Source organism: Schistocerca americana, chromosome 7 (assembly GCF_021461395.2).
Source record: "Schistocerca americana isolate TAMUIC-IGC-003095 chromosome 7, iqSchAmer2.1, whole genome shotgun sequence".
NCBI lineage: Eukaryota > Metazoa > Arthropoda > Insecta > Orthoptera > Acrididae > Schistocerca > Schistocerca americana.
The window spans coordinates 213,832,641-213,855,199 of record NC_060125.1 but is presented as its reverse complement, the minus strand read 5'-3'; the positions used below and the strand labels follow the sequence as shown (position 1 = coordinate 213,855,199).

Sequence of the window (22,559 nt, the reverse complement as noted above, 5' to 3'; positions counted from 1 at the left end):
GGCAGCAACCATTCAGCATCTCTTAGGTGGGATTGCCTGCAGTTGCGAGGCCTTACTCAGTTGACAGGGTGTCCAAGTCCCTGACAGGTACATGTTTAGCGTGCTCAACAAAACTGTGTGGGTGACACCGAGAATGTTGACGAACTGAGGCTTTTCAGGATGACCCTTTGTAGTCTTATTCACTTATATGTCAATGTTGCACCGCTTCTTGATAACGCCACAGGAAGGCGCAAAACAAGAGGGCTGGAAAAACATAGAACACCCTTTGCTGGTTCGGATCACGTTCAAGTTTCTCCGACTGGTTTTGAACGGTACCTAGTTATTCCATCCTGTATACAGGTCAAAAACTATGGTCGCACTACACTCCAATTGACGTTCAGTGGGGTCGATGCCCACGATGTCCTTAAAGTAGGTTTGAATAGTGCCAGAGGTGTCAGCAGTGTCGAACGTTCTTAAGAAAGCCGTAGTGCTGCCCACTGTACTGCGAAGTATTCTTCTCACTCTCGAAATGTGTGGGAATCGCAGCCCAAGAAAAGGAATGGTTTGATTGACGCCTGTTCTCTTGTGAATTCTGAGCGGTGGTGCGTCTGATATGTTTTCCTAGGCCACTCAGAAGAAAACCGCTTATATTAACGCTGTGTGTCGCTGTTCTGAACTCGAATGCAGAGGCCTCAAAAGAAAGGGTGAAATGTTGATAAGAGGGGGTGTGATGACCATCCCATCGTGTGACATGTGGATGGTGACACTGAACAGAACATTCAACGGTATAGAGTAGAATAACGAATATTTCGTCGATAAGGGATGCCATTAAGAGGGCTGCGACTGTTGATGAATTCAAATGAAACAATTTCGGCACCAGTCGCTTGTTCAATTTGCCACTACGCGTTTCGATGGCTCACACCATCACCTTCAGACGGAGAATTCTTTACTTACATAGCTATTGTCGTTGAGTAGACAACACTGAAACAGGCTCGACCAACTTTTTCAAAAGCTTTGGGAAAGTACATAAGCCATCCGTATAATTTACAGTGTCAGCGCACAGCAGTTAATGTAACAACTCCCATTAATATCTCAATACGTTGAGCCTACAATACGTATGCATGATCTGTTCTAATCTTTTTGTATACAGGGTGACTTCTTCCACCGTGTACAAAGTCTAGGGATTGATCGATGAGAGGATACAGAACAAAAAAGGTCTAATGAAGTTATGTCCGGAAATGCATGTCTTCCATACTAGAGACCATATATTCAATCATACTATGTTACAGATCTGCGGTTGTATACGCGCTGCACCATACAGCCACGGTTACAGTTTATCTTGAGAATTGTTTTCATGTCCCTCAACTCATGCGTGTATGCGCGTAGCATGTTCTGTCTCACACTTTCATATCAGCCAGACTGCATCCGAACAGTGTCAAATTCAGCGTGAATACGCTGCTCCAGTGTCTCCACATCTGGAATTGGTTCTGCGTACACGATACTTTTGAGATGGCCCCATAACCAGAAATCGCACGGGATGAAAGCCGGAGAACGAGCAGGCCATGCAACTGGACCCCCTCGTCAGATCCATGGGCCAGGGAAGAAACGATTGAGATGCGACCGGACGTTAACGGCGAAGTGGGCTGGAGATCATGCAGCAGCCACACAACCCTTCGAATCATCAATGACACTTCTTCTAGCAGTGGAGGCAAAGTCACCTGCAAGAAACGCTGATAGTTCCGGCCTCTTACGCGACGTAGAAGCAAAACTGGTCCCATAACACGGACGCCAATTATCCTGGCCCACATATTCCGGCTGCACCGATGTTGATGATTCGCTGTCACTAAACAATGGTGGTTTTGCATACTACCCCACAGATGAGTCTTATGAAAGCTGAAGATACCACTCTGAATAAAAGTGGCCTCGTTGTGATGCGAACGTGTCGGACAGAACATGTTAAGGCGCATGTGTTGAGGCATATGGAAACCATTCTCAAGGCATACTGTAAATGTTTCCTAATAGTGCAGCGCGTATTAAATCCCGGAATCGTCGCTGCCTGGTAAAGAAGCCAGTGGCAAAACTGCTTCCGATGTGGAAACTTTGTCACTAGTATGCCCCACACACGCTGTAGGCGATGAGGGTAGTAACAGTTATCAAGGGGAATGTTCCACAGTTGTCTGGCTCACCCTGTACTGGCGGGCCAAATGCCTGGTATGACACGGCGATCACCTTCCGCAGCACCGGCCGGGCGTGGATGTGAGTGATGTCCTTAGGTTAGTCAGGTTTAAGTAGTTCTAAGTTCTAGGGGACTGACGACCTCAGCAGTTAAGTCCCATAGTGCTCAGAGCCATTTGAACCATTTGAGCCTTCCCCAGCGTTAATCACATTTTCCTCCAAGTCTGGTAAGCGAACATTTCGGGTACGTCCTTCATGATTTCCTGCTTTCTGAAATGACCCTGTATCAGACAAACGGTGAAACACTGTTGCAGACATTGAATGCTGTGGTTGTTGCCGGCGGGGATAGGTCTTCTGATACAACTTTGTTGCCCACCGCCCGTTGCCATTTGCCGTTCCACAAGTGCACACGATGTCGGCAAGGCCTCGAACCATTGTGTACAACGCTTATCACATCCACTACAAGGTGGGTCAACAAGAGAAGTGAATCGGACACAACATTGCCAATTAATATGGCAGGAGAGGGCGCTAGAGCATGACGTATGAGGAACATTACCACTATCTAGGAGGAAATCATGCATACTGTAACTGTGGTTGTGTGGTTACAGCGCGTATTAGACCGCAATCACTGTAGCAAAATATGGTTGAATAAATGGTCTCTAGTATGGAAGGCATGCATTTTCGGACATAAGTTCATCAGACCTTTTTTGTTCCGTATCCTCTCATCGGTCAATTCCCAGAGTTCGTACACGGCAGAAAAAATGACTCTGTGCAAGAAATTGATATAATAATGAATTGTGCATACTGTCATGTTAGTGTGCAGTTCTTTTATATTCTTTTAAATAGAAAAACATTTATTAAGAAACCATTTAATCTTTCATCTTTTCATCTAATGTTAACAAGTATATATGTAACAAGTACAACGTCATTGAAGTGACAGTGTAAACGTAGTGTGTTTTGCGAGCGGCTTACTTCAAGTAGCAGTATGCAGACTGTTTACGCCTCTACCGTCCATGAAAGTACAATTCACTGTCAGAAACTCATGTTTTTTTAACTGCAAAGGAGACTTTTTCTAAATAAACCATTTTTATCGTTAGAAAAAGACGCAAAATAGCCTACACTGCCATTGGTCTGCTACTGTGAAAAGATGTCTGTACTCTCCGCCAGTACCAGCTAAGTAACTAAACAATTCTCCACTTGGAAATGGAGTGAGCCATCGAAACGCGTAGTGGCAATATAAAGAAGGGACTGACGCAGAAACTGTTTTTATTTGTATAATACAGAAAGGTCACAGAAAATAAATACGCAATACTGTGAACACAAATTATAATGATTAAACTGAAATCGCGGAGACTTGTGATAGCCCCTTGGACTCTACAAACGGCTGAACATGGTTCTTAAGAGGGTATGCGATCACAACGGACTGCAATACATGCTCTGCAATGTGCTCCCATGCTGTCCGTGAGTTTGCTGAGGAGTTCTTGTGATACGGCTTTCCATTCCGCCATACGTGCAGTTGATATCTGCTGGATGGTAGTTTGTGCATGTGAACGTGCTGCAGTGCGTACTTCCAACGCACCCCACACGTGCTCGATGGAACTGAATGAAAAGAGGCACATAGCCAAGGAGTATAGCGTCACAGTAACGTTGATCGGTATGTGTATCATGTTAAAAGATTCGGAGGCCAGTACGACCATGCAAGACAGCTTCAATCTTTGGGACTTAATTACCGGCTGAAAGTCACTTTAACTTAAAAATGGCTGAAGGCCAATAACATAAAACGCAAGCATAATTAGAAATTTAAAAGGCAAGCCTTATCTTAAAACAGTTCCTTAGTTAGCCTGAAGTAAACAAGGTAAATTCAAATCGGCTGAAGGTCTAACACTCAAAACTCCATAACATTAATTTTTTTTTAAATACCAAAGGCCTTGCGTGAAACAATTCTTTAATGAAGACTGAAGGCCTTAAGAGCAACAACTCTAACTCAAAACCGGCTGAAGGCCCAAGACTTAAAATTCAACACCATTCAAATTTTTAAAATGCCAAAGGCCTTACGTGACACAGTTCTTTGAACTAGGCTGAAGCCCTTAAGAGCAAAACAACTAAATTTTAAAAAGTAAAAAAATCGGCTAGAATCCATACAAGTACAAACAACAAGAACAAATTTTAAAAAAATAGGGCAGTACACCCAAGGGCTCAGATGTTCGAGGGTGGGCCTGGAATTCAAACATTAACGATCGCTTAGGTGAGACAGGCAGTCGGGCCAACCATTCACGATCCGACGACACCGCAACCGACCGAAAGTCAACGGACCCACCGACAAGATAACTTCGACTTCACCTGACCAGGGTACAACATGGAGTTCAACGGAACAACGTAGAAGATATTGGCACCCACAACCAATCAAGCATGGAGCTGTAAAACTACACACCATGCTGGACAGCAACAACACAATGAGGAAGCTACACTGCCTGAAATTTATGCCATGGCCAGGGCAGGTAACCAGAACGTTAACGGCAAGGCAGAAGATTTCGCTGGTGCACTTCAATTCAAATAACCAAATACAGTGAAACTCCACCCGAGGGTGGCTAGAATTTTCCCACTTGAAAACCACGTTGTTGCTCGCGGGAATAACCCAACAGCCGACAACGAACTCCAAACGACACAATGTTAACAGTCTTGACTTGCTGGTAGCTGAAATCAAAACTCAGCTTTCGTATACAGGGTCGGTGAGCCACGGACCTCGCAGCAATGGGAACAGCGCCTCACACTCCGACACCGCGTAGAGACCGCCAGTGGGCCCGGCCAAACCACGGCCCGCCGAGAATTCCTCGCTGCTCCACGCCAACCGACCGACTGCTACACATCAGCACGGAGACAGCACTGAAATAACTGGACAGTGAATATCACAGGCTACACACAATTTCACAAACACTTGGACGAAGAACGCGACCAATGCTAAAAGCAGTGACTGTGAAATCACCAGGACGAACCACGAGTTGAGACACACACCGCCAACCCATAAGCGATCGGCGAGCAATCACACGTCGTCCGGTAAGACGACCAACCAACGATCAACCAAGACCGTCCCCAGCCATGTGTGCCGGCAACGGTCGGGCGAGCCATGACTATCCGAACCTCACTGCCGCTCCAACCCGACCGAACTTGTGCCGCGTCCCAACTGTCCGACTGCCAGGTCCGAACTCCACTGCAGGCGCGTTCCAACTGACTTCATTGCTCGGTTCGAACTGCAAAGCTGGCGCGTTCCAACCCCCTTTGGACGACATGCGACGACCAGGATGTAATAATAGTTCAGCAAAGATAATACGGCAGGGCCTACATCGATAAGCGCTGCTGCTGCCGCTCACTGGTAGACAACTCAGTGACACCAGTAATTGAAAATTAACATAACGAGGCGGCAGTACGGTAAAAACAGGGTGTTATATAAGAGATGGCACGAACACAAGCCAAGCACGGCTCACCACCCCACAGCATAACACCTGGACCACAATAACAATCACGTTCGACTATGTTCCTGGTGCATGATGTGTTATCACCTCTCATCACGTGAGGGTACGTCCAGAATCACTACTCAGACCGAATCAGGTCTCATGCTTGAAGCGCACGCGACCCCAGTCTCTATGCTCCTGGCACTATTGCAAACAAAGCCAAAGATGTGCCAATATTAATTAAGCTAAACGATCACCTTCATGCAGTCGCTGTGTCACTGTGCAGTGTGAGATTGCATACTTTATGTACCTTTGAATTTGGTTGCAGTTGCTCCCACTGTTCAACGTGGATCCTTTCCTGACCATTGCACGACGTAGTGGTCATCTACTGCTGTAGTTGACAGTGGTCGGCCATTTCCCCTCCTTCAGGTTCGGAACCCTCCCCATCCACGAGAAACAATGATGTGATCAGTAGCAAGCTCCTGGACTACACTCATCACACTTCGTCCTTTTTCCAGCTCCCCAGCTGTTCTACCCCGCGTGCAGTTTTCCAGATGTCTCCGGGCCAAGTTGTAGTGAAGAACAGCTCCAGAGTGCGTCCTAACTGCTCGCTGATTGACACACTGTCTCTTCGTGTTCCTTCAGCTGCCTCGTGTTGCAGTGCCAGCCCCTTTGGCGCTATACCAGCGCTGACCCCATGCAGGGCGACGTCCAGCCGTCTGCGCGCGGATGGAACGCCTCTTACAACATCCTCCCGAACACTCATTCATTTCTACCGACTTGTTAATATGTTACGTTAATTTATTTTTAAGTTCTGCAGAGCAGTAAATTTCATGCTGCTGCCGTTTATATTTCTACCGGTCACGTCACGATGGCGTTAAAAGAAGGTAATTACGTAGCAGGTTCCACCACCTTATGTAATCAGCCAGCGTCTCTCATTGCCGACTGCTATTCCGTATTTTTCAAACTTTCCTTAATATATCTATAAGGGTACGGCTAGGCAAGTTTTATGATTAATATTAGTAGTGTAGATATCGAAGTTTGATACATTTCAGTATTGTCCGTAATGGGCAGTCAAATGAAAATGAGACAGATCGAAAAAATTAAGTAAATTATTCCTTATTTCCATAATAATCACCTTAACTGTGGATACATTAGTCTCACTGTGAGACAAGACGGTCAGTGCCTTGATGGAAAAATGTCTGCAATGGATGGCCTACGGATCCATGATTGTGCCCAGACCAGGGGCGGATCCAGGATCTCGGTCGGGGGGGGGGGGGGGGCAAATTTTTTGGTACCTGCCTTCCAAATAAGATCATTAATACTCTATACGCGCGCGCACACACACACACACACACACACACACACACACACACACACACACACACACACACACACATATATATATATATATATATATATATATATATATATATATATATATATATATATAATGCTAGTGTTCATTTGTTTCCATTCTTAAATCTTCGAAATTAGTTCACCAATTGCTTTCGTTTGACAGAATGTTGCCATCTAATTCGCGCATGTGTTTATACGCAGCAATGACGATACTACTGCGAAAAATTATAATAGGGTATTTGACTGTGTTCAGGAAATCATCTTATATTGTTACTTACGTCATTTTATGCTCATAATAAGCTGTTTTTTCTCATGAATGTAAATACTAACAATAAGAAATTTCTTTCTTTCTTCGTGTAAAAAAATAAGAAATAAAATAAAAATGCAAAAGTATAAATAAAATGAAATTTAATATTAAATATGTATATTCACAATACTGCTCTTAAATATTAAATTCTAATCTCCTTTTACGCCCACTTTTTGAAAATCTTGTAATTACTTATTCTACGTCTACAGGAATCTGGTAATGAATATGCATAAGTGCAAGACCAAGGAGGCGGTTTACATTCATCGATGTTCTTAAACAAGCAGATTCTTCCTTCTACTCCGGCAGTTTCCTTGGCTATTTGCAAACACCAGTTTGTTTCTTCAAGATTTGACTTCCGAAATAAGCAAACAGTTTAGAGCAAAGCCACAAGTCTAAGTTCTAACACTGTTATGAAACTCGTGCTTTTTTCAGATTGCGATAGAATCATACCCTTAGTACCTCAGAATAAATTTTATTGATGAGGAAAACGCATCTTCCTCAGTCTTTGGCAGAGTTGCCCTCTGCACTTTGGAGAAAGAGAAATGAATCTGAGTTTTCTAGATTTCAGTATCTGTTTGAATCTGCTGACCGTAACATTTATATTCTTACCGTATGAGAGAATGGATTGTGAATGAATCCACAGACGTTATTTTCGTGTACATTATTACATTTGGCTAATTATTGTTTGTTCGCATTCCGCATCAAAAGTGAGAAGAAAGCCAAAATGGGGGAGAAGCGTTCATCCAATTAGAGTTTCTGATTTTTTCGATCATTTTTTGACACATCTGGCGTAGACAAAAGATGTTATCAACACAGCTTTTCCCAGCCTTAAAACCCGATTCTTCCTGCGGTACAGCAACTTCCACAACCTGCCCCAATCTGTTCTTTAGTATACTACTGAACAACCTGCTTACCGAAGCCGTTACATTCATTGCCCTCTAATTAGTCGGATCTCCCCTTCTCCCTTTCTTGGGCCCATGACAATCGAAAGCCAGAAGACAAGATAGAATGGAAGAAGATAAAACAGATGTTGCATCCTGAAATGCAGTTCTAAGGATTTCAATTCGATTCATGTCAGTTCTTGGATTTTTTTACACTTACACATCTTCCGCCCCTGGCATACTGTGTAAAATGCTGAGGTCTTTAGTTTAGGACTCAGAGTAAAACTAAATCGCGGGGAAGTTACTATAGCTGCAGCATTGACATGCACAGTACATTCGTACCTGTCAGGGCAACGGATGAGGAACCTGAATAAACTGTAGTCTGTATTGTTATTTGAATCTGTACAAGAACGAGAACTGAGTAATTTTATAAATTATCTTTTACGAAGCAAATTCTATTCAAACAACCTATTCGATCGTATTAAAATGTGTATAACTTCGGGTTGAAAATCTGCGTTGTCATCCTAGGGGTTGGAAATAGTAATAAATTATGGTTTTAGGCCTAAAATTAGCTTTTGCCTATTTTCCGTAACAATAGACCTGACTAAATTATCGTATTCACTTTTATGCATTTTAACCTTGAAAAGTTTTAACACTGCTTTTGCTCCAGTCTACAAAGCAAATGTAATTGCATAGAGCTGAAGATATGTGTTAATTGGAAAGTGCATCTAAAAATTATACCCCATCATGCGCAATGCTTTTTTGGTCCTCTTCTTAATACTGAAAAAACACATTTTCAAACATTTCCAGTCAGTATTCATTCCTCGCATTTATTTGTTGGTCATAGGAACTTTATGAGTTTTTTTTTTTTTTTTGCATTCTGTTGTGTCTTTTATCTGGGGATAAGTTCGAAGATTGCAATATTTCTGCTTCGTTTCCTCCGTCTCTACAACATGACTTCTTCGACAATAAATGCTGTGTATTTACGATCATAATTAATATCTACAGCAGAAGGGCGGCAATGGTGTCGTCGATACGTGATTTTAGTTGTGTTGCCAAGCACGTTTCGTGCTAATTTTGACCATCCCTGAACCTCCTACGGTGGTTTCAAGTTAGTGCTATGATATGGAGCTGAGTTCAGTTCCTGAACTAAGGTCAAAACTGAATCCTTGTCAGTGACTGACATAAGGGTTTTCTGAGTATCGTACCGCGTCGCAATGTAAGAAACCATGCTGGGGGAAACCAAAGTCTCCGCCACGGCTTCAGTGGCCTTCTTCAGGGTCAGATCCAGAAGAAGGCCATTGTAGCCGAAGCCGAAATGTTGGTTTCCGCATTACGACTCGGTACGATATTCAGAAAACTTCTTAGTCATCTGACTCTGGCAGCGGAAGCCGACGCAGCTATTTTCAGTCAGCGACGTTTAGACAGTCGGCGCACACACTCTTCTGACAGTGGGGCACTCTTGTTGCGCGATGGTCCTAGTGGCGACGTCATGCCGAACTTACTTTCTGAAGACCCTACCCGCACTGGAAAGATTGTCTCGATGAATGGAATAGTTTGGCTTGGTACTGGCTATCTGAGTAAGGCCCATAGCAGACTCCATTCATGAGATCTCAGAGCATCTCATCGGAACCCGACTATCCGCAAAACACGCATGGGCCACTGCAATTTCCAACTCACGCAGGCACTGCCCTTGTTCTGCAGTCCCGTATTAAAGGGCAGCTTTATCATACATTGCATAAATGCTGAACAACATTTTTAATGTGACTGCGAAGTCTTTCGTGACGGAGACCTTGCTTAAAAAGTTCTCGGTTTACTTGCCGCGTCAAATTGGGATAAAATCCCGAGCTTTCGATGACTACCTCCGCCATCTTTGTCAGGGGTAAAACTGACTGTCGTGGACCGGTGAGGCTTCCGGTCTTATAAGCAGTGGACGGCTTCTCAGTGGCTGGATGACGTCACGGTGAAAACGGCGCGTACGGAGGTGGCGGCCTCTATGTCCCTAAATTTTGTTTGCGCGCTTTATCCAGTGTTGCTTGCAGCGCCATCCATCGCAACAGGCGGAGAACTGCGGGGAATGTAAGAAGTCTCCCTCTGCGCTCTTTCTTTATCAACTGCGCGCTTCCATGCATTGTTGAGTATATATCCGGAGTCTCTGTTAAAATTATTTTCACATAGTCTAATTTCAACTGCTTCCCTGAAGACAGAGTCCCAATAGTTTGAAGCGTGAGCAAGTATTCTTGTTTCATAGAATAGAATCTTATGTTTATTTAACAAACCACGCTAAACCACCGCTGATATTTCTATATACCTGTATTGCAGGTGACGCTGAAGTTCTGCACAGCGATCGGCAACAGTGCATATAGAATGTCCCACATAATTTTTGCCACACTCGCAAGGAATGCAGCAAATTCCCGGTACTCTCACGCCAAGATTACCATTCACAGGTCGCAAAGCTCGGGATTTTATCCAAATTTTACGCGGAAAGTAAACCGAGAACTTTTTATGCACATTTATAATTAATCGGCTTTTAGCTACCCAGCCAATCACCTAGCTCAAATTGTGGTCTGCAGACCAACACAACACACAAGTTCTTGAAAGTTAGCAATAGAAAGCGACTTTTATGAAGTTTCGTGATGTGGTTATTTTCGGTAGAAAGTGGGAGGTGATTTGGCAATACGACAAAGGAATGCACAAGTTACTCTTGTAGCCCAGTGGGAAGAGTACGTTGCTCAAATACGCGAGGTGTAGGATTCAGTTTTGGGTCAAAGCACGTTTCTTTACATTCTGAAGCTTTGTCTGGCCTAGTACTGCTCTAGTATAGATCGTTCCTCGAATCATGTTAAATCATGCTTATTCCACCTTGATGTAACGGACGTGGAAGCTACAAAAAGTTAGTTGTTATTAATTAGTTAGACCAATAGCAGGAGGATACAAGCAAGGCAGACATCTCAGTTCGAATGTCAAACAAGAAGCAGTGCTCAACGAATTATTTAGACGTTGTCGCTAAGTAATGCGTAAGGCTGAAGGGAGAATTTGTAGCTTAAATATGAAAGTAATAGTTGGGCAAATCAAGACGAAAATGCGAATTTTTTTGTGTTTGGAGGTGTCAACTGAATTTTGATAGTATTCGTACGTACTACCGGGCAAAGTGGCGTGGAGGCTAGCCCACTGAACTCGCATGCGGAGGGACGCTGGTTCAAATCCGCATCCGGTCATCTAGCTTTAGGTTTTCCGTTATTTTCCTAAATCACTCCAGGCAAATGCAGGGATGGTTCCTTTCAAAATAGTACGACCGATTTCCTTCCCCATCCTTGAAACAATCCGAATTTGCACTCCGTCTCTAATGACCTCGACGGTGTCGGGAAAGGTTCTCCAAGGCCAACAAAAGCTCGTCAGGTGAAATGTCAAAACCATGTTAATACACTACGTAATCAAAAGTATCCGGACACCCCCAACACAATCGTTTTTCATATTAGGTGCATTGTGCTGCCGCTTACTGCCGGGTTCTCCACACCAGCGACCTCAGTAATCATTAGACATCGTGAGAGAGCAGAATGGGGCGCTCCGAGGAACCCACGGACTTCGAACGTGGTCACTTGTGTCATACGCCTGTACGCGAGATTTCCACACTCATAAACATTCCTAGGTCCACTGTTTCCGATGTGCTAGTGAAGTGGAACGTGAAGAGACTCATACAGCATAAAAGCGCACAGGCTGACTTAGTCTGTTGACTGACAGAGACCGCCGACAGTTAAAGGGGGTCATAATGTGTAATAGGCAGGCATCTATCCAGACCAACAAAGGAATTCCAAACTGCATCAGGACCCACTGCTACTACTTTGACAGTTAGGCAGAAGGTGAGAAAACTTGGATTTCATGGTCGAGCGGTTGCTCATAAGCCACACATCACGCCGGTAAAAGCGACGCCTCGCTTGGTGTAAGAAGCGTAAACACTGGAAGATTGAACAGTGGAAAAACGTTGTGTGGAGTGACGAATGACGGTACAGAATGTGACGATCCGATGGCAGGGTTGGGTATGGTGAATACCTGGTGAACGTCATCTGCCAGCGTGTGTGGTGCCAACAGTAATATTCGGAGGTGGTGGTGCTATGGCGTGGTCGTGTTTTTCATGGAGGGAGCTTGCACCCCTTGTTTTGCGTGGCGCTATCACAGCACAAGCCTACATTGATGTTTTAAGCATCTTGCTCCCCACTGTTGAAGAGCAATCCGGGAATGGCGATAGCCTTCTTTCAACACGATCGAGCACCTGTTCATAGGGCATGGTCTGTGGCGGAGTGGTTACATGACAATAACATCCCTGTAATGGACTGGCCTGCACAGAGTACTGACCTGAATGCTACAGAACATCTTTAGCATGTTTTGGAATGCCGACTTCGTGCCAGGCCTCACCGACGGACGTCGATACCTCTCCTCAGTGCAGCACTCCGTGAAGAGTGGGCTGCCATACCCCAAGAAACCTTCCAGTACCTTATTGAACGTATGCCTGCGAGAGTGGACACTGTCATCAAGGCTAAGGAAGGACCAACACAATATTGAATTCCACCATTACCGATGGAGGACATCATAAACTTGTAAGTCATTTTCAGTCATTTTCAGCCAGGTGTCCGGATACTTTGGATCACGTAGTGTAGTTTTGTTTGACGTTGAAGGATTAGTTGATGATGAATTCGTGCCACAGGGACAAACTGTTAAACGATAGTACTATCGGTACGTGTCATGACGCCTGCGAGAAAATGTGAGAAGGAAACGGCCTGAAACGGGCGAGACAATTCAAGGCTCTTTCACCGCGGTAACGCGCCCGCACATTCATCCCTGTTCGTGCGTGACTGTTGCATAAAAAACGAACTCATTGTGTTGCCTCATACTCCGTACCCGCCAGACCTGTTGCCTGCGGACTTCTTTTTATTTCCAAAGTTGAAAACACCATTGAAAATACGAAGATTTGCAACGATAGGCGAGATAAAAGAAAATTTGTGCTATCCAGCAAGAGGCTTTGCTTCCGGAAGCGGAAACGGTCCTGGGGGCGGTGTATCAGTTATTGAGGAGAATATTTCAAAGGAGACCATGCGCAGTAAGTAAAAGGTAAACGTAGAAAAATTTTGTGGATTAAGTTCTGAAAATTCTTGAACAGACTTCGTATCAACAAAGCGACATATTTCTTAAAATAAATATCCTCTTCAAATTATGATTCTTGCTCCGTTGAAGTGGACATAGTACATATTTTAGTAAAGTAAGGTAAAGTTCTGCGTTCTGTTCCTAGATGGGCCAATGGGTCCCGACTGGCATGGCATCCTCTGTCAATGGCGTCGTCGTAGCGAAATGGGGGGACATGTGGTCAGCACACCGCTCTCCCGATCGTTTTCGGGTTTTTTGACCTTGGAATCGCAACTAATCGCTCCTCAGGTGACCGAACGAGGCTGGGTGCACGTAGTACCAGTCCTGCCACCAAGGAAAAGTCGCTAGCAGTATCGCGAATCGAACCCGGGTCCCCGCATGGCAGTTAGCCGCGCCGACAACTCAGCTACGGTGACAGGCACATGTTGTAGTATAACGCAATAAATACTATTATCCAGTATCAGTTACAGGGTGCAAAGTCTAAAATATTATTGATTATGTTTCCCTTAGGCTAGCTAGCTATTTACTACTAGAATTCTTCCATTTCTACATGTATTTCCTCTTTCACTCGTCTCTGTAAATCACAGAAGTAAACGCAGTGTCTGGGCCGCAGTTTAAAAGCCCAGCATATAATTTAACATCAAGCCCGAAACCAGTTAGGAAAAATTAAACAAAAGACACATTCAGTCAGTCAAATTCTTACGCGGCTTCTACGAAGGTTGACTCGTCATTTCACAGCGACCGCGGTGCGCCGCCGTGATTGTTATGTGCGACCTACCTTCTCCACCACTGCAATCTGGAGTCCTTGTTTCGAATTCAGAACGCTGACCTTGTATCAAACGCTTTCTTGGCAAACATTGCAAGGCAGACCAGTAGATTAAGTGTTGCAACGTTGCAACGCTTCCATGCGTGACGTAATGAAGAGACAGGCCGCTACTGTCAAGATTTATAGACTGCCATGATGCAGTGGTGTTGATGAGCATTACTTGTAGCGAATAGCGCGTCGAAAAGGCTTGTCATCATTGGTATTTGACTGTCGTCATAGAAGAGGTGGAAACGCGGATTAACAAACATCACAATAACGCTACGACGTGCTGCGCTGTTTCTGTACACTGTTTGGCGGAGGCAGGACGTCTGTATCCGTGTATATACTCAGCAAGCCACTATGAAGTGCATGGCGGAGCATACTAAGTACCCATATTACTGAATTTTTGTGCTATTCAGTTAACATGTTAGGCGTGGGAGAAATGGCTCTCTATGTGCCTTAGAAAGAAGAAGAAGCTTATTTTATTTTGGCGAACAGCGCTTACAAGTGAGAACAATAAACTCGAGGTGTCGCATTAAAAAGGCGGTGTAAGCCGAGGAGAAGATTATTTTTGAAATTCTGGGTCGTCTGTTCCAAGGCGGTTCCAAGAAGTTATCACTGCCTTCCACGGGCACGTGGTTACTCTAGAATGAGAGGAATCTCCGATGATATGCGAATGATATAGGAAGGGAATAAAATAGAAAACGGTATGCTATGTACCGTCCACCGCATAAATTGCAATACGTAGACTGCGCAGCTGAAATTTAAGGCTAATCTCTTGCAAATTCGTACTTGTTAAATCATGAATACTGTTTGCTATGTAGTCACTTCACTGTGAACGTCGTTCTCAGACTTAACGACAAAAAATATTTCGCGAACAAAATGAAGTTTATCAAATGTTTTAAAACGGATTTGCTAGGAGAAGTATGATGAACCACTAAGCTACCGTTGAGTTAAAGCCCACAACTTTGAGCCGCGCAGTCAAGGGCGCCTTGTCACGGTCCGTGCGGCTCCCCCCGTCGGAGGTTCGAGTCCTCCCTCGGGCATAAGTGTGTGTGTTGTCCACAGCGTAAGTTAGGACCGATGACCTCAGCAGTTTGGTCCCATAAGACGTTACCACACATTTTTTTCCACAACTATGAGGTTTCACTTCCAGTTGGTCTTATGCTTGTTCTTAAAGTGACAATGAAAGATAGTAAAAAAGCAGTAGATATCAGGCGTACAACAAAAGTCAGTGCTGTAATGGAAAGTGTAAATACCTTGAAACAGCAGTGGGCTGGTGATATCACTCGAAGAAAAGTAGACAAATGGTTTAACCGGACACTAGTTTGGAACCAAATTTACCAGATGGGACAGAGGTCTACGAAATACAGCTGCCAGAGGAAGCTCAGGATCGGCAGAAGTGGAAGAACCTGCTCGAATCCTATGCTGCACACCGATTCCAAGAGGCCGTATCACCAAGTGACCGAATTGATTGATTAATTATTATTATTATTATTATTATTATACTGCTTACGATTGTTAAAAATAAATACAAAAGTAAATATCCTAGAAGTACGCGGCCTGCGGTGACATTAAGTTTCATCGGGGAGAAACAGGTGCCACATTAAGATTCGATGGACGAGTCAAAAAAATGGTTCAAATGGCTCTGAGCACTATGGGACTTAACTTCTGAGGTCATCAGTCCCCTAGAAGTTAGAACTACTTAAACCTAACTAACATAAGGACATCACACACACCCATGCCTGAAGCAGCATTCGAACCTGCGATCGTAGCAGTCACGCTGTTCCGGACTGAAGCGCCTAGAACTACACGGCCACCACGGCTGGCGATGGACGAGTCGCAAGCAAATTTCATTTATTCTCAAGGAAGATTTAAAAGACTCTCGTTGGACCATGTACCCTGCACCACATGCCTCAAGATGGCCTACAGGGAACAGACGTAGATATGTGAGACATTGATACAGGTTTGACTTAAACTGTAAGTTCCCCCATAACCAGCTTAGTTGCGGTGTTTGCGAGTTTCCATAAAGTAAGAGTTTCCCTCTGTTGATATGACGGTGAGTGGTAAAGTACAGTAGTTCACTACTCGAACTTAGGAGAGAAAAACCATGCACGGTGAGCCTCAACTCTACCAACAACATTTCGCAGGTTGTTCAGGGATGTTTTCTGAGTATTTTAGCTTATGACACCCGTGGTGTCAGGTGGCTCGTTAAAGAGTAATTACTTTAGTTTCTGTAAGAATACATTCACAGTAGTGAAAAAGCTTGTATTACGCAACAAACAAAAAGTACAAAACACAGAGTAATGAAACAATCCTCAGACCCAAAAGAACTGCGACATCGTCGCCGTCGTTGCGGTAACAGATTGCGTCATTGCGCGCTCTTCCATTGCATTAAGTGAATTTGTTACACAACTGTTCACCAGTAACCCATGCATCATAAACTACTGTTTAGCAATGTTGAATTTGAATTAATACTGTCAGAAATCAAATGTTGGACGGAACCGAGCAACACACTGAATGTAAATGTGAGGGCGGAAAGTAAAGTGTGCGTTACTGTTGACAACAGAAAATGGGTGCAACAAGTCTGTTTCCAAACAAGACGCGCAGCGCTTACCATCAATATTTAAACTGTTATGCAGATACTTTCACTTCTGTACAGGTACAAAGATAAACAGGAGTAAAAAATAAAAAGAACTGTAATTACTATGTAACGAGCCTTTACATCCCACGCGGCGTAGGTAGCGAAGAATGAGTATCACTCGACACGTACGAATGCGGTGTCCGGTTGAGCAAATGGCAAATTCAAGTAATGCAAGTAATGAAGTTCACTTTGTGAACTGTTGACTAGAAACAGAGTCCAAATACAGCAAAATTTTCATAAGCGTACAGATCAGTTGATAGTGAATAAGAAAAGAGCAGTAGCCGAACACTGTATCAAAGGCACGGTTTGATGGCTTCAAGCGAGAATTTTTTGTTGCGCTATTTACTTTTAGAATATATAACCGTTGATAAAAAATTCGATACCTTGCGCCGTTTACGATTTGATTAGCATTGAAGTTAGCCAATTAGGTCGTTGCACGCGCAATTTCAAGCAGTCTGCCAGAGATGGTGTTACCGAAAGCGTTCTCCGTTTGGACAAAAATTGGACATGGGACGGCATCAAGGATAGAACCCCAGCCAAAGGTTCTGCTTTCTAGTGGCCTATCGTCTACGCTATGAGAACAACTGACACTAACTGTACCTGGAGGACCACTTGAATTTAGGAGCACGGCGTGATTAGCTAAATTCAATAATAATTAAACATATCGAATTTTTTTCTTAATAGTTATTTCTCAGCACAGTCTTCCCAGCAACACACTTACAAGCTTTTTAGCCTATTTCTGACCACCCTGTATGTTTTAGATCAGACGTCTGAAAATGCCTTCCCGACGTTGTATTATTCATAAAAGCACTGTAACATTTTCTATTTTAAACAACTGTTACTCGTACGCGACAGAAATTAAGAACAAGAAGCAATCGTAAACAGCAGTCTGCTGAAATTTTGGGCATCTAACACGTCGGCACCTGCTTAAGTCCGTAGCGCCATCTCCCCTTATTGTAAAGAACCTTCACGGTCATACCTCCGCTTGTTATACCTCCATGGATGTACACTCGCTTTGTGCCATCTGCGGAACTGGGACGAACTGCGGATAATTGAAAGCACAGTATGCTAGGCTCCAATAGATACTGCTTCTTGGCAAGGAATTCCGAACGACAGTCGTACACAAGAGAGCCACCGAACGTCACGAGTCTTTTGTACTAAATTACTCAGAAAATATTCCAGAAACACTGGGTGGTTCCAATTTAAGTGAAGCCAGTCACCGAGGTTCAGTGTGGGCTGTAACGTTTGGCAGCGAAACTTGGCAGATACGCTAATGGATTAATGCAAAACCGATTTAAGCTGGAATAATATTTGTTCCAGTTTAGGCCACCAGGCGCAAATCTGGCGCTGTGCTGCATCTCTTCGACGTCTCCGGTGCTCATATTGAACACACTGTGTTAGCAGTGGTTAATAGTAAAATCAACATTATGCCTCTGTCACTTGTTCGACGTTTTCTACCCATCTGCCGTTCCAAATCCATTACATATGGAAACACATCTATACGTTTGAAAGAAAAACAGCCCTAGGTCACTGTTTTTAACAAATTAACCTGGTTTCAGCACTGCTAGGAGTGTCTTCCTCAGTGGTGCAATTGAGTTGTAACCTGCACCACGCAAGTAACGAGCAGCCCTTAGTGGCTCGCCATAACAGTTTTCTTTATCTTAAATATCTTTGTGACTAATGCCCTTCTGGCATATTTATTATTTTATAAATGACATATAAGTACTGCCAGTCTTTCACGGTGATTCCGTACTTATACCCTATCATACGCTTTTAGTCATAATTCTGTGACTATGTTATAGAATGTAGACCATTCTTTGGTTTAAATTCTGAGGAAGACATTCCTAGCAGTGTTGAAACCAGGTTAATTTGTTAAAAGTAGTGACCAAGGGCTGTTTTTCTTTCAATTGTAACTGTTCACGGTCTCTGAACGTGCAGCCATGTACAAAATTTTGACATCTATACGTCTTTCTTGCATTCAAAGCGCCAGATTTGCACCTGGTGGACAAACGTGGAACTAACTGTTTTCCAACGTTAATCGGTTCAGCATTAGAATATTTACCAGGTTTCGTCGCTAAACGACAATTACAGCCCAGAGTAGCTGCACTTTAATTATAACCGCCTGGTGCCTCCGAGATTTTGTCGGTGGTGTTAAGTTTCCCGAGTATATTCCTTGACACAAAGTCTACATCTGCATCTACATTTATACTCCGCAAGCCACCCAACGGTGTGTGGCGGAGGGCACTTTACGTGCCACTGTCATTACTTCCCTTTCCTGTTCCAGTCTCGTATGGTTCGCGGGAAGAACGACTGCCGGAAAGCCTCCGTGCGCGCTCGAATCTCTCTAATTTTACATTTGTGATCTCCTCGGGAGATGTAAGTAGGGGGAAGCAATATATTCGATACCTCATCCAGAAATGCACCCTCTCGAAACCTGGACAGCAAGCTACACCGCGATGCAGAGCCCCTGTCTTGTAGAGTCTGCCACTTGGGTTTGATAAACATCTCCGTAACGCTATAACGCTTACCAAATAACCCTGTGACGAAAAGCGACGCTCTTCTTTGGATCTTCTCTATCTCCTCCGTCAACCCGACCTGGTACGGATCCCACACTGATGAGCAATACTCAACTATAGGTCGAACGAGTGTTTTGTGAGCCACCTCCTTTGTTAATGGACTACATTTTCTAAGGACTCTCCCATTGAATCTCAACCTGGTACTCGCCTTAGCAACAATTAATTTTACGTGATCATTCCACTTCAAATCGTTCCGCACGCATACTCTCAGATATTTTACAGAAGTAATTGCTACCAGTGTTTGTTCCGCTATTATATAATCATACTATAAAGGATCCTATATGTAGACTATACTGCACTCATATCACTTTCACGGTAGAGACTCACACGTGGCACTTGACAACAGGTGGGAGAAACGAACGCACAACAAACTTCCGCATGACGGCAGTCACTGTCATCTACGATGTCCTCGAGGTCCAGTCACGTGTACGGGTTTGCAGTTAGGAATTATGTACCAGCCCGCAGTGACCGCACGCACCAGATGGTCCTACTGTCAGGAGACGCGCCCCGTGCAGAGCAGCTCACCGTGTTCAGGTAGGCGTCCTCGGACACGTGGAAGGCGGGCCGGGAAGACGCGGCGCACGACGCGGCAAGCGCCAGCAGAAGCGCGGGAAGCATCGTCCCGCAGCGGCAGGAAGCGCGAGACATGGTCTTGTGCGGGCAGCAGACTACCAGACGGCGTTAAGTAGCCGGGCACCGGCGGCTCGGAGGGAAGGCAGCCAAGGCCGAACCGCCGGCACCTGCGGGCCGAGTCCACGGCAAACTGGCTGCAGATCAAGGCGGCGGCAGCTGACTCGCCAGGGATCCAGCTACCCCTCAGCCCTTCTCATCCGTTTGCGGTGATGAGCTGAAAAGTTCTCGGTCTGATAATCAAAGGTCATATGATTCTAGATCCCCTTCCCAACGTTCACTAGCAAAATGATAGATACAGGACTGTTTTCATTGACAGCAGCTATTCGCGTTCCCTTTGATAGCGAATATCATTGACACGGTATGACACTTGTGTTGGGATCTTTTCATGACCATTGTTCTTACATCATGTTACATCCGTGGGTAGTACACTATTCCTTGTAGACTAGTTGCACAGACCAGTTTGAAACAACATTAAATCAGGTAACATAATACACACTGTGGTATCGGCACGTCCGAACAAAAAAGAAAAAAATGTTAAAATGTGTTTGGAATCTTGTGGGACTTACCTGTTAAGGTCATCAGTCCCTAAGCTTACACACTACTTAACGTAAATTATCCTAAGGACAAACACGCACACCCGTGCCCGAGGGAGGACTCGAACATCCGCCGGGACCAGCCGCACAGTCCATGACTGCCGCGCCCTTCGCCCATTCTTTCATACCTTCCTGTCGATACATCCATATTGAAGCAACGAATGAAAATTTGGACTAAGGCTGGGATTTGAACATGGGTCCTCTACTCACTAGGCAGAGGCGCTAATCACAACGTCGTCCCTGGCACAATGGCTTTGCACAAATGCACAGACTACCGTAGCACACCTCCCTATCAATCCAAATTCCGAGTCACATTATTGTGCTCCCTTGGAGGGAGAAGAAATGATTGCCTGTATGTCTCAATATCAACTCTAATCTCTCTGAACGTTGGACGTTCTGGAATCGTTAGTCTGTGGTAAATGCTGTCTGTTGAAATATCCTGAGCAACGTTTTGCAGAAATGCTGTCTTCTTCTTTCTAAGTATTCCCACCTAAGTTCACGTACCACTTTCCTGATACCCTCACGGTTCTCGAACCGTCCCGTAAAAAAATATGTCACGCCTCTGAATTATTTTGGTAATGCCCTTTAATCTGATCTGGTGAGATCCCAAAACAAACGGTCAATACCCAAGAATTAGTCATATAGCCATTCTCTACTCAATCTTCTTTCTCAGAGCACTAAAATTTCTCAAAACATTTGCAGTAAAATGTAGTCGGCCTTGCCATTCTCCTTCAGTTGACTTTAAGTGATCGAGCCATTTCATGACATTTTGAGAAGTTTAGTCTCGATATTTAATCGACTCGATTCAGTCAAGCAGTTTACCATTAATAATGCATTCGAACAACATTACGCGAGTGTTTCTCCTACACATCAGTACTAACCTGCATTAATCCACAGTCAAACTAAGATGCCATTCACCGCATAAAACAGAAATTCTGGCCAAATTGTCGTCAACGGTCCGCCTAATTAACTGTGTGGTAACGTACTTGCCACCTATTCAGCGGGCCCGGGTTCAATTCCCGGCCGCGTTGGAGATTTTCTCCGCCCGTGGACGTGGTGTTGTGTTGTTCTTATCACCCTCTCATCATCCTCTCATCATCATCGAAGCGCAAGTCGCCCAATGTGGCCAGGAATGCCATAAGCTCTTTTTTTTTAATCCGGAATGGCGCCATCAACGATAACACTGTTCGGTACACAATACTATCATTATCGAAGAGTCATAAAATGCTACTCATCCAATTCTAAACTTCGTTTGTGCACCTGGAGAACAGGAGTGGTGCTATAACCGTTTTCTCCGATTACTTGTCATCCTGGACAATCTATATGTTTATTTTTTTATTTATCTGTCTGTCACTCAAAACGTATTCGTGCCAGACACATTAACTCACCTAATAAAATACTATTCACCTCTGGTAAAGAACAGACAGATCGTTCTGGAGCGCTGTACCTGTTGCAAAACTGGTACGAGGCCGTCATTTGATTCTCCACAGATGACCAAAGTCGTGACCGTAACGTAGTATGTACAGGAGCTTGTTGGAGAGTAATGTCTCCGAATTTTTTTATTGTGACCTCAATATCGCTTGAGATACTACGTGTTAAGCATATTACTCTGTCGACTTCCCCGCTTCACTGACGCAAGTTGGTTGGTTGGTTGATTTTGGGGAGGGGACCAAACAGCAACGTCATCGGTCCCATCGGAAATTAGGGAATAGTGGGGAAGGAAGTCGGCCGTTTCCTTTCAAAGGACCCATCCTGGCATTTGCCTGAAGCGATTTAGGGAAACCACGGAAAACCTAAATCAGGATGGGCGGAAGCTGGTTTGAGCTAACCACTGCGCCGCCTCGTTCGGTTGACGCAAGCTGAAACCCTCTGTCGCTAGGGGGCTCCAAACTGTAGCGCCCCAACATGGCGGTGTGTAACGTAACTATGTCAGTGCGTGAGAAACAGTTTGCTGTAATCGAGTTGCTAACTGCAGAAAACATACCTCAAGTGGAAATCCACAGAATATAACCTGCATAG

The 22,559-nt window shown here is 44.4% G+C and overlaps 1 protein-coding gene across 1 annotated transcript in view; it reads right to left on the bottom strand.

Moving 5' to 3' along the window:
• LOC124622846 (lipase 3-like) overlaps nt 1-20,012 on the bottom strand; it is a 214,555-nt gene extending 194,543 nt beyond the window's left edge. Inside the window, exon 1 of the mRNA XM_047148637.1 lies at nt 19,840-20,012. Within this exon, the coding sequence (XP_047004593.1) occupies nt 19,840-19,962 (123 nt within the window). The 5' untranslated portion in view covers nt 19,963-20,012. The remainder of the gene's footprint in view (nt 1-19,839) is intronic.
• Between the last annotated feature and the right edge of the window lie 2,547 nt (nt 20,013-22,559).